This window comes from Triturus cristatus, chromosome 3_2, assembly GCF_964204655.1.
Source record: "Triturus cristatus chromosome 3_2, aTriCri1.1, whole genome shotgun sequence".
NCBI classification, from domain to species: domain Eukaryota; kingdom Metazoa; phylum Chordata; class Amphibia; order Caudata; family Salamandridae; genus Triturus; species Triturus cristatus.
In genome coordinates, this window is record NC_140584.1 from 1132071549 (window position 1) to 1132086449 (window position 14901).

Consider the following 14901-nt stretch of genomic DNA (forward strand, 5'->3'; position numbering starts at 1 on the left):
TTTTTATAGAGGATTTAATTAGGGTACCACAGATTTTATTGTGGCACAAGTTCTGGACTTGAGAGGATGCCTCTCTGAACTGATTGGTTGTTAATGATTGCTTATTGTTAGACCAAGCCGTGGATATTCCATGAATACAGAGCATTGAGGCTTTTGCGGACATGCTTGGAAGACCAGGAGTTTGTGGAGCTCCGAGACCTTAGGTGAAATTAGTAAAGCTGAGATTTAAAAAAGCTTTGTATGAATTTGCTAGCGGTAGAAGGGTTCAGTAGTGAATGTGCTAAGCCTAGTGCCAGCTATAATTATTTACTACTAACTCGTAATAGCCTCCAACCCTAGCTTGGAGCTTGTACATAGCCTTCAGGGCAGATTTGTTTTAACGAGATATTGGTATAATACTGTTCATCGACTTGTAAGATTAACTAGGATCAACGACTAGTCCGCTACACTTAGAAATGCCCTTGTACTGGTCATTCACTACTAAGTACAATACACGTTTTTGTTTTTTTTGTAAGTACTATGATGTACAGAGAAGGCAATTTGTTTCACCTGTTTTAAGGAAAAGGAACAATATGGTCGATCTGTGTTTTTAACGATGTGCTCATATTGAGCAATGCAAACATAGAATCTATGAATTGATTTTATGGGTAGGAATATGCTTTAATGTATTGATTGTAGTGATAGTCTGTGAATTTATTTTTTGCTTTTATGGTTTTAAATGTAGCCGAATAAAGCTTAATATGATGATTGACAAACAATTTACCTTCATGCCGGTGGGTTCAACGAGGCTTTCGCCATGCATGGTGTCCTTGGTCCTGGACACCGTTGTCAGGCCGGATGAGGAAAAATAGCTTGAAGCTATATTATTTGGCTTCTGGTATCCGTTGAGCTCTTCTACCAAGAACCTAGTGCCACCTCCTTTGTTTGAACATAAACCTTGTAACTTAAGCGGTTAGATAGCACATGGCCTTTCCAAGATGCACTTTGTTTAAAGAGGTTTGATTCTATCATGAGTGCAGTTTCATGCAGCACTCATGGGTTCTGATAATATTGTGCGCATGTTACGCCATTAACTGCCCTTGTAGACCAGATTCTGCCATCCATGATTCATTAATTTGATGTATACTTTTACCATAATTAATTAATTGCATTTTATGTTTGTTTTTTCAGCTTAAATTTTAAGAACCCTGAGGCTGTCCGATCACTGACTTGCACGCTGCTGAAGGAAGATTTTGGACTTGTGATCGATATACCTGTGGAACGACTTATTCCTACTGTCCCCCTGAGGCTAAATTATATCCACTGGGTAGAAGACCTAATTGGACACCATGAGTCGGAAAAGAAAACGTTGCGGCGGGGCATTGACATAGGTAATGTAGGAACCCAACAAATGCTAGTAGTAGCACTTGGTGGACTTAGCGCTGTATTTGTGCACCATATTCTCAGACTGTTTGAATCGGGCAGGGCAATGGGATTCATCCGTTTTTCGCTTGCTTTGACATTAAAATCCAGTATAACGGTTTAAAAAAATTAAACGATTGCTCTAAACTACTGTATTAGTATGTTTTAAAGACAAGGTGGTAAAAATAAAACTAGCATTGGCAAAGCCAGTAGGTCTCTCATATTGGATTGATTGGATAGATTGGAGAGGAGTTGAGATTGGAGTGGAGTGAGATTGATTGGGGAAGAGTGTAGTGTAGTGTGGTAGTTTGGAGTGTAGTGGATTGGGGTAGATAGTGTGGATTTGAGTAGGGTAGATTGGATTATAATGGGGTAGATTTGAGTGGAGTAGATTTGAGTGAAGTGTAGTGGAGTGGGGCAGAATGATGAGGGATGATTGGAGTTAGGTAGATTGGTGCGGTTATTGGAGTGGAGTTGGGGGGATTGGAGTGGGGTACATTGTAGTGGAGTGGAGTATATTTGAGTGGAGTAGATAGATTTGAGGAGTGTGTTAGATTAAAGTGATGTGTGGTAGAGTGGATTGGTGTAGATTGGGTGGATTGGAGTGGGGTAGATTAGAGCGCAATGCGGTGGAGTGGGGTAGATTGTGGTGGAGTGGGGTAGATTGTGGTGGAGTGGGGTAGATTGTGGTGGAGTGGGGTAGAGTGGAGTGGGGTGGGGTAGATTGGAGTGGTGTGGGGTAGATTGGAGTGGGGTAGATTGGAGTGGAGTGGATTGGAGTGGAGTGGGGTAGATTGGAGTGGAATGGGTAAAGTGGAGTGGGTTGTATTGGGGTACATTGGAGTGTGGTAGATTGGGGTAGATTTGAGTGGCGTGTGATAGATTGAGTGGAGTAGAGTGGAATGGGATAGATTGAGGCAGAGTGGAGTCGGATAGATTGAGGTGAAGTGGGATAGATTGGAGTGTGGTAGATTGGATCGTAGTGGAGTGGATTGGGGCAGATTGGAGTGCAGTGGGGTAAATTGGGTTGGGGTAGATTGGAGGTGGGTGGATTGGTGTGGGGTAGATTGGATGAATTGGAGTGGGGTAGATTAGAGTTTAGTAGTTTGGGGTAGGTTGTAGCGAACTGGAGTGGCTGAGATTGGGGTAGATTAGAGTGGGGTATAGTTTTGAAAAACCTGTGTCTGTTTACAGATATACAGAATCTTCCTTCACTCATTACTTACCGGTGCGTTGTGCTTTGAGGTGCCGGTCGTTTTTCTTATACCTCTTGGCCTTGAAAAAGTCAGTTTGACTAAACAAGTGTCGGCTGCCAGTGTTTTGTATATGAGTTTTAATAAGAAAAGAATAAGAAAATAAAGAGAAAGGAATACTTTGAACGGACTCCCTTTGATTACTACTTTGGTTACTGCCTATTATACAAGATGGACTAATTTTGTGTGCCTCAGCATATGTGTATGCATTTGTAAATCTACAGAGACGTTTCTCTCTAGAGTGTGTCTCTTTGAGGGTGGAAAGAGATTTATTGCCTGGAGAGCACCACATTGTACTAGACAGACGTCTATACGACTTTCCGGTTGACTCAGCTAGTAGATGTGCATACACAAGTAGGCATTGCTCCCTCTATGCATTTGCGTGAATCACTTAGTATGCACACTGCCAAGTACTGTAAAGTAGTGAGGCTTCAGGAATAAGTAGCAAATAGTGTATAGTGGTGTTTATGCATGTATTTTGTTTTCTGAGTGTGTTTTCTTTCTAACTGACTGGCTATCCTTTCTGTCCTTATTTGACAATCCTCAGCCGTGGATTTTTCTTCAAAGTGCAGGTGATATATAGGTAGAATGGAAAGGGGCTCTTAGTTATTGAGAATGTCATTGCACCTCCGTTTTTTCTAGTAACACCTGGTGTTCCACCCATACCGTGGATTAAGTGGAAAAAGGTGTTCATGCATTATGTGAGAGTGTGTGGCACATCATTTAGTGCTGAAAGAAAAATTCAGTTATTGCTTCACTGTCTTGGTTTTGACGGTCAAGATGTTTTTGAACATCTGCCTTACTTGTTGGATGCTAATGCAGCAATTCTAAATGAGTATGAAAGATGTCTCAAGAGACTTGACTTGCATTATCTTCCTAAAATGAGCACAATTCTTGAACGTTATCACTTTGGGAAGAGGATGCAATGTCAAGGAGAAACAGTTGAGCAATATATAACTGAGTTACGCAGGTGAGCTTCAACCTGTAGATTTGGCGGATCCAGTAAAGAACGTCTGAGGGATCAGTTTATGTTAGGTTGTACTCTGGAAAAAGCCAAAGAATCTGTGTGGTCAACAGTATGGACTATTGCAAAGACTCACAAACATTCTAACACATATGTTATTATTATTATTATTATTATGTAGAAATCATTCGCAATGAGTTATCCCAAGTCACCAAAAGTGAAGAGGTGGCAGTTAAACTGGTACAAGATAGGTCAAATGTTGGCAATGCATTACAAGACAAAACATTGACCGGTAAGGTATCTCAAGATAGGGGGGGTACACACAGCAAGACCGCTTAAGTGTTTCCGGGTAGGTGTTTTTGTTTTGGCACTGTGGGTCACATGGTAAATTACAAGAGTGCCCAGGCTGGAAAACTGTGTGTAGGAACTGTTGCAAGAAGGGTCATTTTCAAAATACTGTAAGACATCCCACAGCATGAAGAAAGTCCGCGCGAGAGACTGTGAAGAAGATGATGTTGTAGGTGAGGTAGTAGTTTTGCTAACTAAAGAACACACATCTGAGGGACTCCTTGAGACGGTACAGGTTAATGGTGAATCTGTAAGAATTCTATTTGCCTCTGGAGCCAAGTTTACTTTGATACCCACGATGTTCTATGAACAAGAACTGCAAAAGAAGGTGAGTTAAACCTAGAATATATGGGGGTGAGCCAATAAAATTGGTAGGATATTTTTGGGGCACCATTGAGTTCAAGTACCCTTTCCTACCAGTGAAAATCTATGTTTCAGTCAAAGGTGATTCCCTTATAAGTTGGTTTCATCAGTCGGGTCTTCTTGCCTATCTTGATCCTAATGAGAATCCAGCTGTCAGAGTGAGAGATATGCCAGTGGTAAGGTCTATCTCAGATGGCTGTGATGGATTACTAAATGAATTTCACGATGTATTTAAAGGGGACTTGGGTTGTCTCAAGAATTATGTGCATGCAATTAAGCTCAATGTGGGTGCTCAACCAAAGATTGCCAAGGTGAGAAATGTATCTTTTGTCCACCAAGGAGAGCATGAGGAAGGAACTAGAGAAGTTGATAGACAATCGTATTATACAAGAGGTGGAAGCTTCAGAATGGCTTATGCCTGTTGTAATGGCACACAAAGCCAATGGGGAGGCCAGGTTGTGTGTTGACTTGAGAGAACTCCACAAGTCAGTGGTGGTGGATCACTACCCTCTGCCCAATATCAATGAAATGTTGAGTTCTCTCAACGGTGTATTTGAGTTCGGAGTACCATCAGATTGAGCTTGATCCAGCCTCAAAACATTTAACAACTTTTATTACTACCTTTGGCACGTATAAATATTTAAGGATGTTGTTTGGACTCATATCTGCAGCCTCTGTCTTTCAGAGAGAGCTATGGAAAGAGTATTAAAGGGAGTACAAGGTGTAAAGGTGTATCAATCAGGACAATGTGCTGGTGTTTGGATCTAATATAGGTGAACACAAAAGAATATTGCCTGATGTATTAGGGAGATAGCATAAAGCTGGGTCGACATTAAAGTGTGAGAAATGCAAGTTTAATATCCCAGAAATAGAGTATTTGGGGCATTTGACAACTGACACTGGTATTTGGCCCAAGAGAAGCTAGGTAGAAGCAACTAAGAACTTATCTTTCCCCATTATCAGAGGGTAAAGAGGAGTTTGTCAAAATTCTCAGGAAGTTGGAATTTTACTCTAAGTTTGTGTCACAATTTGCTGAAAGGACTGAATGTATGAGACTACTACTATTAGTGTTGGCTAAAAGGGAACTCACCAGCCACTGGAAAATGAAAAACGGCTCTAGTTTGACACGCTGGTCTAGGGAGATGGTGAAATGGGCGGACTGTGAGGGGACCTTCCGGCTACAGATGGCCAACCGTACTGGGAATGAGAAGACGCTGGAGATGGCACGGGCATGGGTGGCATTAGTGGACCTGTTAAAACACCCGACTGACGACGCAGGCGATCCGGGGGAGGTGGGCCCTTTAGCGGGGGAATGATCCCGGGATTACCATGCTATCCACCAACATTGCTGGGTTGCGCTGACACTGTACTCGTCCCCTCAGGTGATGCCACTTGCCAGAGGCGGGTAATGTGGAGCCCCTCTTACATGACTATATTGACCGTTACTCAAATACAGATACTTTGAAGCTCAGCGACTTGCCTGGGGGGTGGGAAGGATGGTAGGGGGGAGTTTGGAGGGAGTTAAGAGGGGGTGGTGGGTCTATAAGCTGTTATCTGCATAGGGACACTAAGGGGAATTTAGGGTGCATAGAGTGTGTCGACAAGTCCTACTGAATCCCGAGTTGCGGGCGGACATTGGCCCAAGTTGTGCATTCCCATATTTTTCCAACAAGCGGACTGGCACTTGACACTGCAGACTTACTTTGCAGGTTTATATTCCACTATGTTGCATATTGTGCTTATCATCATGTCTGCCACAACGCCCTGCGGGCTGTTTTTCATTGTACTATTGCAAATTAATACAATTTGTTGACAAAAAAATAAAATGTATGAGACTACTGCTGAAGAAGGGCAAGGAGTTTGTATGGTGTGGGGCATGTCAGAAAGAACTTGATGCTATTAAATCTAGTTTTTAAAATGCTGCGGATTTGGATATACGAAGGATTAGACTGTTCTCATGACTGATGCCAGCTCCAAAGGTTTAGGTGTTGTCTTATTGCAAAGGTCAGAGGGGGTGTATAGACTTTTTTAAATTATATCACATGGTTTGAGAGGTGCTGAAATCAATCATTCTGTAATTGAAAAGGAGGCCCAAGGTGTTTTCTGGGCAGTACGAAAGCTATAGAACTTTCTTTGGGGGCGTAAGTTTCAAATCTAGACAGACCACAAGCCTCTCAAAGAGGTCTTTTCAAAGAAAGGTATTAATCAGATTTCCAGTCAAATTCTGAAGTAGGTAGTTGCCCTTCAAGAATTTGAGTTTGAATTAACCTATCTTTATGGGGCGAGCAATTTGTAAGCAGATTGCCTCTCTAAGATGTGTCTTGTGCAGGAAGGAGATGATTGTTTCTCTGATGAATGTTTTGGAGGTGCTTAGTATAAATAAGTATAAATATAAATAAACTTAGCGATATTCTATCTGGATGTTGGCAGGTGAGATACGAGTTAAGTGTGATTTATGGATTGTTGTTAAGCGGTAGCAATTTACAGCCCTGTCAAAACTTGAGAAAATACTGATTGATAGTGCTCATGCTAGTCATATGGCTTGTCTAAAACCAAGGAATGTGTTAAAGAGGGTTACTGGTGGCCAGCTATGGATTTGATGGGGGAAAGAGAAGTAAGATATTAGGTTGAGCGTATGCGGAGTGATAAGATACTGAAATGCAGGATGCAGCCTTTGGTTTTAAGAGAGCAAGCTGCAGGTCCATGGGTGGACATTGCTTTAGACATGTTTGGGCTTGTGAGAGTGAAGACTTGTGATAGGTATGTTCTGGTATATAGGGCTATGTACTCGCACTGACCAGAGATTACAATGGTGAGTTCTGTGGAATCCAAGGATGCTATTTGTTTTTTAGTGGAACTATTTGAAAGAGAAAGTTTTCCTTCCACCATTCGTACTGACAGTGGGGTTGAGCGTACCTCAGAGATGGTAAAAAAAAATCTTGAGGAAGAGAGGGATCAAGCACAAGAAAGCGGCGCTCTATCACCCAGAAACAAATGGAGTCATGGAACGCTTTATTAAGACTTTGAAAGAAAATTTACAACAATCTTTGATGTGTAGAATGAATTGGGAAGTAAGCATGAGAGAAAAAGTAAAGGAATTTCGTCTTACTCCTCACTCAACTACAGGAGTGTCACCGTATCAATTGTTCAGGGGAAGGGTGCCCAACAGTGAGATGCTCCCAGAATGGGTGAATGACTAAAGGATGGTGGTGGATGATCAAATTGGTAGAGTGACAGGATAGAGAGAATGGAAAGAAAGGATAAAGCTGCGAGCAAACGAGTTGAATGAGAAGCGCAAGGCGGTGAAAGAAACTGTGGTGCGTGTGGGGGATTGGAATAAAATCAAATCTCCAAGGAAAGATGGTGGGAAAACTTTGAAATTTAGTCAACTATTCAAAATTATAGTTATCTAAGAATGCAGTGAAATCCAATGATCAAATAATTTGGAATTTAAACAGAGTGGCAAAATATTCATTGGCGGATGGAGGTAATGTTAAGTTCATAAACTGGTCAGTGGGTCACAGTGTCAGACCATGACGGGAGAAAAGAACGGCAGTGCGTTTACAGGATTCTGTGATGCACCGTGCCATTTTGTTTTCAGACTTTCTTAGTTACTCTTGTTCATTTCATTTGTGTATAGGATGCTGTGGCTTATGTGTTCATTAGATAAAGTGAGGGAGGTGGTATGGTATTCTGTAACTGAGTACACCGTTTACCAGGAGCAATCCTAGTGTTCTGTAACCATGTGATGATGTGTTATCTGTAACCAACGTATAATCACTGGAATGTGGGGAATGGAATTGTACGGCGGTCAGTTGGCTAGTGGATGCAGCCTTGAACTGATGCTGTGGATGGGGTCTCTATATTCCTGGATCTAGTTAAAAGGAGAATCTTTTCAACGTGCAAGTCTATGGTGGAACATATTTGGATCTTAACAAATGTCTTTGCTCCTCTGGAGTCCTGTTAAAGTCCTCTTGAAAACCTGTTTATCTGGTCTAAACCAATAGGCTCTGGAACTGAGTAGTTTACTTTTAACTTGTTAGTAAGGATTCAGTGGCGACACCAATTCTTTGTCCCTTCCTTTCGATAGACCTAAAGGATCAAAACTAGGATTTTCTGATGTTTTACAAACTTCTTACTAACGGTACCCCACCCCATATTTCATAGCTTGATTATTCATCCTATTCCACCTGTTATACGTCCATGATGTTAGCTCCGTTACTTCTGAGAAGGACTGGGTCTCTTTTGAATAGCTAATGGCAGTCACCCTTGCGTTTTGCTCAATATGTAACCTTTTTGTGTGCTGGTCAGGACATCGCACTTGAGTGATTTTAACCCCTTATCATTACCGCTCCATTTTTAATATTTTCGTTTTCTTTTAAACTGTATCGGCTCTGCCTTATATCATTTTATACTAAACTTTACTGCTAGTTCTGTTCTCTTTTGGTCTTCTCCACCTCCCAAGGACTACTATCTGAATCAGAGATGGTCCATTGTACTTTATCTAAACCATCCTCAAAGTGCCCTTTACCTTTTACATTACAGTAGCTCTAACAACATCTTTTCCTGAAGCCTGCATCTCCTGATGGCTGCAGGAAATGTCAGAGTGCTCCTGGCTGGGACCATGGCTTGATGGTGGTTGTCGAGGGCAAGACTATTTTCTACAGAAGTTCTTGCCATAATTAAATAAATTCTTCAAATACCTACCACTCCGAAGAATAGTGTTAGAAAACAGTTGTTGGTTGCCAAGGCAACCTGTCTGAAAAAGGCACCCTGTCGATCTTGTGAGAACTAAAGCTCTCACAAATCTACACTCTATTTATTCCAGTGCTGCTGAGATCAATCCAAGATGGCCGACTCACAGTCTCTGAGGCTCTTCATTACATTCTTTTGGAAGGCTTAAACATCAAGCTGGGGAAGATGAGAACCACTGTGGGTTCAGGACTCACCACTACAGGTACTCCTGCCATCGGGCACACATTGCGTCACTGCAGGTGTCGCTCGGCTAGCTTGAAGCTGTTGCACGAGCAGTTGTAAGAACCTTCATCCGAAACACGCATCTGTTGCCGCCAGCAGCAGAACATGCCACTGAGCAGCTCGTACCCAAATGGCACGTGCAATTCTGAAACACTGTCTACTGATGTTTCCCACCTTTGCATTAAAAAATGGGTCATGCATTTTTAAAGTTACCCTCCCTGATCTACTTCAGATGCAGTTCTACTTAAATCCATGTGTCCCAAATAACCCCTAGTTTACCAAAACTATCCAGACTTTCAAACATATGTGTAACAGGTGACACAGTAATGGAAACACTTTGCTATAAAATAAAATCGTATAAGCAGATGTAAACATTGGCAAACGCAGAGATTTCGTACATTGACATTAGAGAGCAGACCGTGGATACTTAGCAGTCCGGGTAGCAGCCCTTAGAGGAGTGTGGAATGATTGGAACTAAACGCAGTTCTACATAACTTTATGTATTCCTGGATATTGGGACTGCATTTGCACCATTAAAAGAGATTAATGCATAATGCATGCAGACTCTACAGATACCAAAATAAGCGCAGTTGAGAGAAGCCCTGCCCTAAACATATTTCAACATGCCAGCAGAAGCACAATGCTAGAAGAGAAGTTCTGGATCCAGCATGTCATCCCATGATGTGCCAAGAAAAGTCAATAAACTGTTAAGTAGTGGTAATGAGTTTTGTACACCAATCGGCTTTTCCTATGTGCATGATCATGGTGTTCGGGCAGTGCGCTACCACAGAAGCTACCTTTCCAGTGTGCAGACACTTGCGGAGCAGTGACATTGCGGGTAAAGTTTCTAAAAGAAGAAACAGAGAGGGTTTCTATAGCAAACTTGAGCACACAAGAGTGTGGACAGAATCATCAAGGTATGATTTACCATGCAGTCTTTGAGACCACAAGGACACTGAAGAGATGTCCTCCTCTTTGTTTAATGCAACAGTGAAATACAATATCGACTGTTCAAGTCACTTGCTTCCTTCCCTCTGTTAAAAGAAGCCCCCATGCAGTTAGATATTAATGTCGTTTTAGCCTTGTATGCAATCCATGTCAGTAAATGACTTTATGTGAAAATAAATACCCGTTTTTGAAATGGTCAATGTCCTTATTTTGGTACTGTGCGAGACAACATCAATCCCTTAACCCAGAAACACAAATTAGCGATTTTCTAGGTCGAAGATACGGGCACGATTTGGCTGCTCGTTTTTCACACAAGGGAGTGTTCATGAGTATATTTCTGGAGGTTCATTTACACGCCTTTAGAAACTGAACATATCTCTAAAAATAACTGCATTGAATTGAAAAGGGCAGGCACTTTTAAAGGGTGGGGTGCTTTACCCTAGACAAGAACCCTATGAAGATTGCTGGAAAGTCCTCAAAAGAAAAAAGGCCTACATACCACGTCACAAAAGAAAGAACATATTTTGCTACAATGAGAGACACACGGCAAGTCACACTCAGTCGAACAGAGGCTGTCCAGCAGGCACGAAGTGGGCTCCATTCAAATTCTTAAAGCCACAGAATATTTTTGAAAGAGCCATTTCCACCCGGCTGGCTATAAAGCAAATAGGGAACATAGAATGTCTGAAAACAAGCCATATTGGGTCAGCGCCCAAGAAAGATCAATCTTCGTGTGATGCCTTGTACTCCAGGTTAGAAAGGTTCATACGAGGACGATAAGTTTGATGCTACAAGCCTTGTTCAGTAAATTGCCTTAGTACTTGGATTCATATATTGCTTGTCACAAATTGTATTTGGCACATGTTTATACACAAAATGACATTGATACTTTACTTATGTTTGGACTTGGGTTTGGAGTGTGAAGGCTTTATCGGTTTTCCAGCAACCTCCTCTAACATCTCAGAAATAATGATGATGGAAACAGTGGACTGGCATACTTTCCAGAATCTCTTCTGTCTATAGAAGCAACAAAAATGAGATGGCGTTGGTGCGCAACACCTGGTAAAAACGGGCATATGTTGCATCTGTCACGAAGAGGAATGGTCTAACAAAATGGAAGCAATGTCACAGGGCCCACCGTAGAGGTGGCATTAGTCTGGCACAGATAGACACGACAGAGCCCAGTGGCACCAGTCAGTTTTAAGTCCGTTACTAAAGTAAAATTGCACTGGTTCTTCATTATTCATATGCACTTGATCACATTTTTGTGTGAAATGCTGCCGTGATATACAATACAATCTGATCTTTACTAGTACTCTCTGATGAACTGAGACCTAAGCAAACCTGAATCATTAAAAGCCTGAGGCGAGCAAAAGTAAAGAAATAGATGTTTATTTCTATTTCTTTATCTATAATCGCAGCACCGGCGCTTTACTTTTAATGTTAAAAGTAAAGAACCGGGGCCGCGATTAGCAAGCTAAAAATGCTACCGCCGGCCATAGCTTGCAGTGCATGTGCGCGAGTGGTGCGCGCGCAGCAGTAATCACGCCATATGGCGCCTCTGCTGAAGCGCGCGCCCGCGCACATGCACTGCAAGCTGTAGCCGGCGGTAGCATTTTTTAAAGCCCTTACTAAAGTCTCTCCGAGCAGCGCATGCGCGCTGACTCAGCGAGACCTAAAAAGATGTGGGGGGACTAACCTAGTTAGGCAGTATGCAAGTGACATCATGGCACGCGACATCACAGTGCGCAATATCACGGCGTGCAACATCACAGCGCATGACACCACACATGGCATCACAGGAATTTATATAGACAGTGGCATCACAAGCCATGACTCTACAGGAAGTGGCATCACAAGAAATGACATCGGATCTAAAGCGCTCACATATATGTTTAGCAGGTCTATCATGTGTACGTTTGAGTGCATTGCGAGGATAATAGCACAGTGAGCTATGGAAGATGATATGTGACTTCTACTCCTTGCAATCCCCCAGTTTTATGTAACACATCCTGTACATTCATTTACAAACTTATATAATTTATATTACATTTAATATGCACGTGTTGATGTAAAGCGCTCTGCCACCCTGCATTGGAATGAGTAGGGCTGTACAAGAAAAAATAGTGGTGCTTAAATTATTTCAACACCTCCTCAGGGGAAGTAAGCTCTATATAAATGCAATTTTCTTTGTGTAAATACTGGGAAAGACCAACACATCTGATATTCTTACAGTGCATGCATATCTCCTAAACAGGGACTGAACAAAGTGAAAAGCGGCCTCTCTTAAGTATGTGTGAAGTGCTAACAAGGTGTGAGCCTTTGTTTCCTCTCTGCTTCATTTGCATCAGGTGTGAATTTTAATCGAGGCCAGTCATTGTCCATGCTATATTCTGTTTGATGCACCTGCACTGCTCCCACAAATTAATCTGCGGATACTAATTATATCTTTAGCCTCCAGTTTCAAGTTCCTACACAGTTCCAGTTTGAATTAAAATGTTCAATTGTACATGTAGCTTCTTTATTTATACACGCTTTATTAATCTGTTGGTATTATTTAATTTTCTAAGTAGTCATGGACCCCCTGGGGAGGCTTCCCGGACCACAGGTTGGGAACTACTGGTTTAGAACGTTCATGAAGTGCCAGTTTTGGACTTGGATCATTTTGGGTTACTAGGGTTTTACCAGGGCACGAGTCGGGGGTACACGTGGGTGGACGGCGTCCACCCACTTTTTTCACAGGGTGGACGCCGTCCACCCTGCCAAGAAGTTGGGTGTTGTAATGTAACTTACCTGTGTAATCAGGTTCTTGGTGCTGCCCTACCTGTTCTGGAGTATTCGGCCATGAGCGTTCTTAGATTGTTAGGCTGACGGCACTCGATTGATGCCAGTTGCTGCTGGATCGTCGAGGTGGTCGGATGCCAGGTTGTGTTTCTCAATAAATCTTCTGTTCCTTTCATCGTTCTTGAGATTTCCTTTAAGCAAGCAACTCAACATTTTTGGCGACGATATCCTCGTTGTCCTCGACGTTCCTCAACGCGACCTGGTGATCCTCTTCGCTGTCTTCTTGCTCCGACTCATCGTTGTTGCTGTGCAGTCTCACGATTTTTTTGAGTATTTTCGTGGCACAAGCTAATGTTTCTTTTCTTCAACTTCATTTCTCTGGGCCGTTTGTGTCGCGCGGTTCGCTCGAGCCCTAGCGCACAATCAACGGTCAACTGCTTGCTTACGTCAGCTTTGGTGAAACGCACAGCGTACGGAGAACGCGCAAGGGGATTTGTGCGTGAGTAACGCTGTGCGCAACGTATGACGACAGCTACGTGCCGCCATCTTTAATCTTCCGCAGCTGATCAACTTAATCGCGCTACCTCAAGAAGTCAACAAGTTATAATTTACCAGGTGCCTTCGTGAATATTTAAATTTATAGCGATGATCCTTTAATCGCATGGTGAGTCATGAACAGCGACAGAGTACTTCTCCTCGTCATTTAATTTTACAAGAGCACAAGTACTTTTTACGTGATGTGCACACCCTGACATATCTCATTTTACTAGAGGAAATTTACAGGGAGAGTAGACATTCCTGCGTTCAGGTGCAAATTTGGTTATATTTTATTATTGTGTAATTAGATTGAACAATCGCTGCCTGTGTTTACTACAGTTATGGCTGAATCGCATTCCAATGTTATTATGCCACCTCCATTTTTGCCATCCCCAGGCTCACCTAGTATCATATGGGAGGATTGGGTGGGGATGTTAGAGAACTACATCATAGCCCTTGATGGTGTTAACTTTTCCTCTCAAAGAAAGAAGGCTTTGCTACTCAGTGCTTTGGGGAGTGAGGGTCAACGTGTCTTCAAATATCTTCCTGTTGCTATGGGCGCAAATAGTCAACCCATGGATGATGAATACAAGGAAGCGATCAAACGTCTTGAGACGAGGTTCGCCAAGGGAATAAATGTAGTTATGACGAGGTATAAATTTTACACGCAACCTCAGTTAGAAGGTGAGAGTATTGAGGACTTTGTGGCCAGGTTACGTGAACTGTCGGTGAAATGTCGCTTTGGCACAATGGGAGAAGAAATGATCCGCGATCAGCTCATCGTACAATGTCTTGATAGAAAAATTCAGGAGAGATTGTGGGCTGCCAAAGATCCTTCATTGAATGAAGCAATAGATTTAGCCAAGGTGATTGAAGAATTACAGAAATGTATAAAAGAATTATGCAAGAGAGACAGATCTAACAATGATATTGCTAATGTTGACAACATTAAAGACGTTGATGTAGATGTTGGGGCAGTTTAAAAAAAATAGTGCAAAGAATGTTCATGCCTCTACTTCTATATCCAGAACGAAGAATAGAGAATGTATAAGGTGTGGTAGTCAATATCATTTAGCAGATTATAAGAAATGTTTTGCTCTGGACCAGGTGTGCAAAAAGTGTGGCCGCAAAGGACATTATGCACGCATGTGTAAATCGTCAGACACCTTAGACAAGTCTAAGTACAAGGTAAATGTAGTTCAACCAGGTGCAGTTGTTCAACAAACTATTAACCGCGTGTTAGTCTTGGGAGAGAAAACAGACTGTTTGGGTGAAGAATCAATTCAAGACATACGTAGAGTAACTAGACCAACTGCAGAGTTTAAT

General features: G+C 42.2%; 1 protein-coding gene across 1 annotated transcript in view; it reads left to right on the forward strand.

The window, feature by feature from the left end:
- Positions 1 to 14901, forward strand: part of METTL16 (methyltransferase 16, RNA N6-adenosine) — a 388563-nt gene that overhangs the window by 134883 nt on the left and 238779 nt on the right. Inside the window, exon 3 of the mRNA XM_085649941.1 lies at positions 1171 to 1370. Within this exon, the coding sequence (XP_085506067.1) occupies positions 1171 to 1370 (200 nt within the window). The remainder of the gene's footprint in view (positions 1 to 1170; positions 1371 to 14901) is intronic.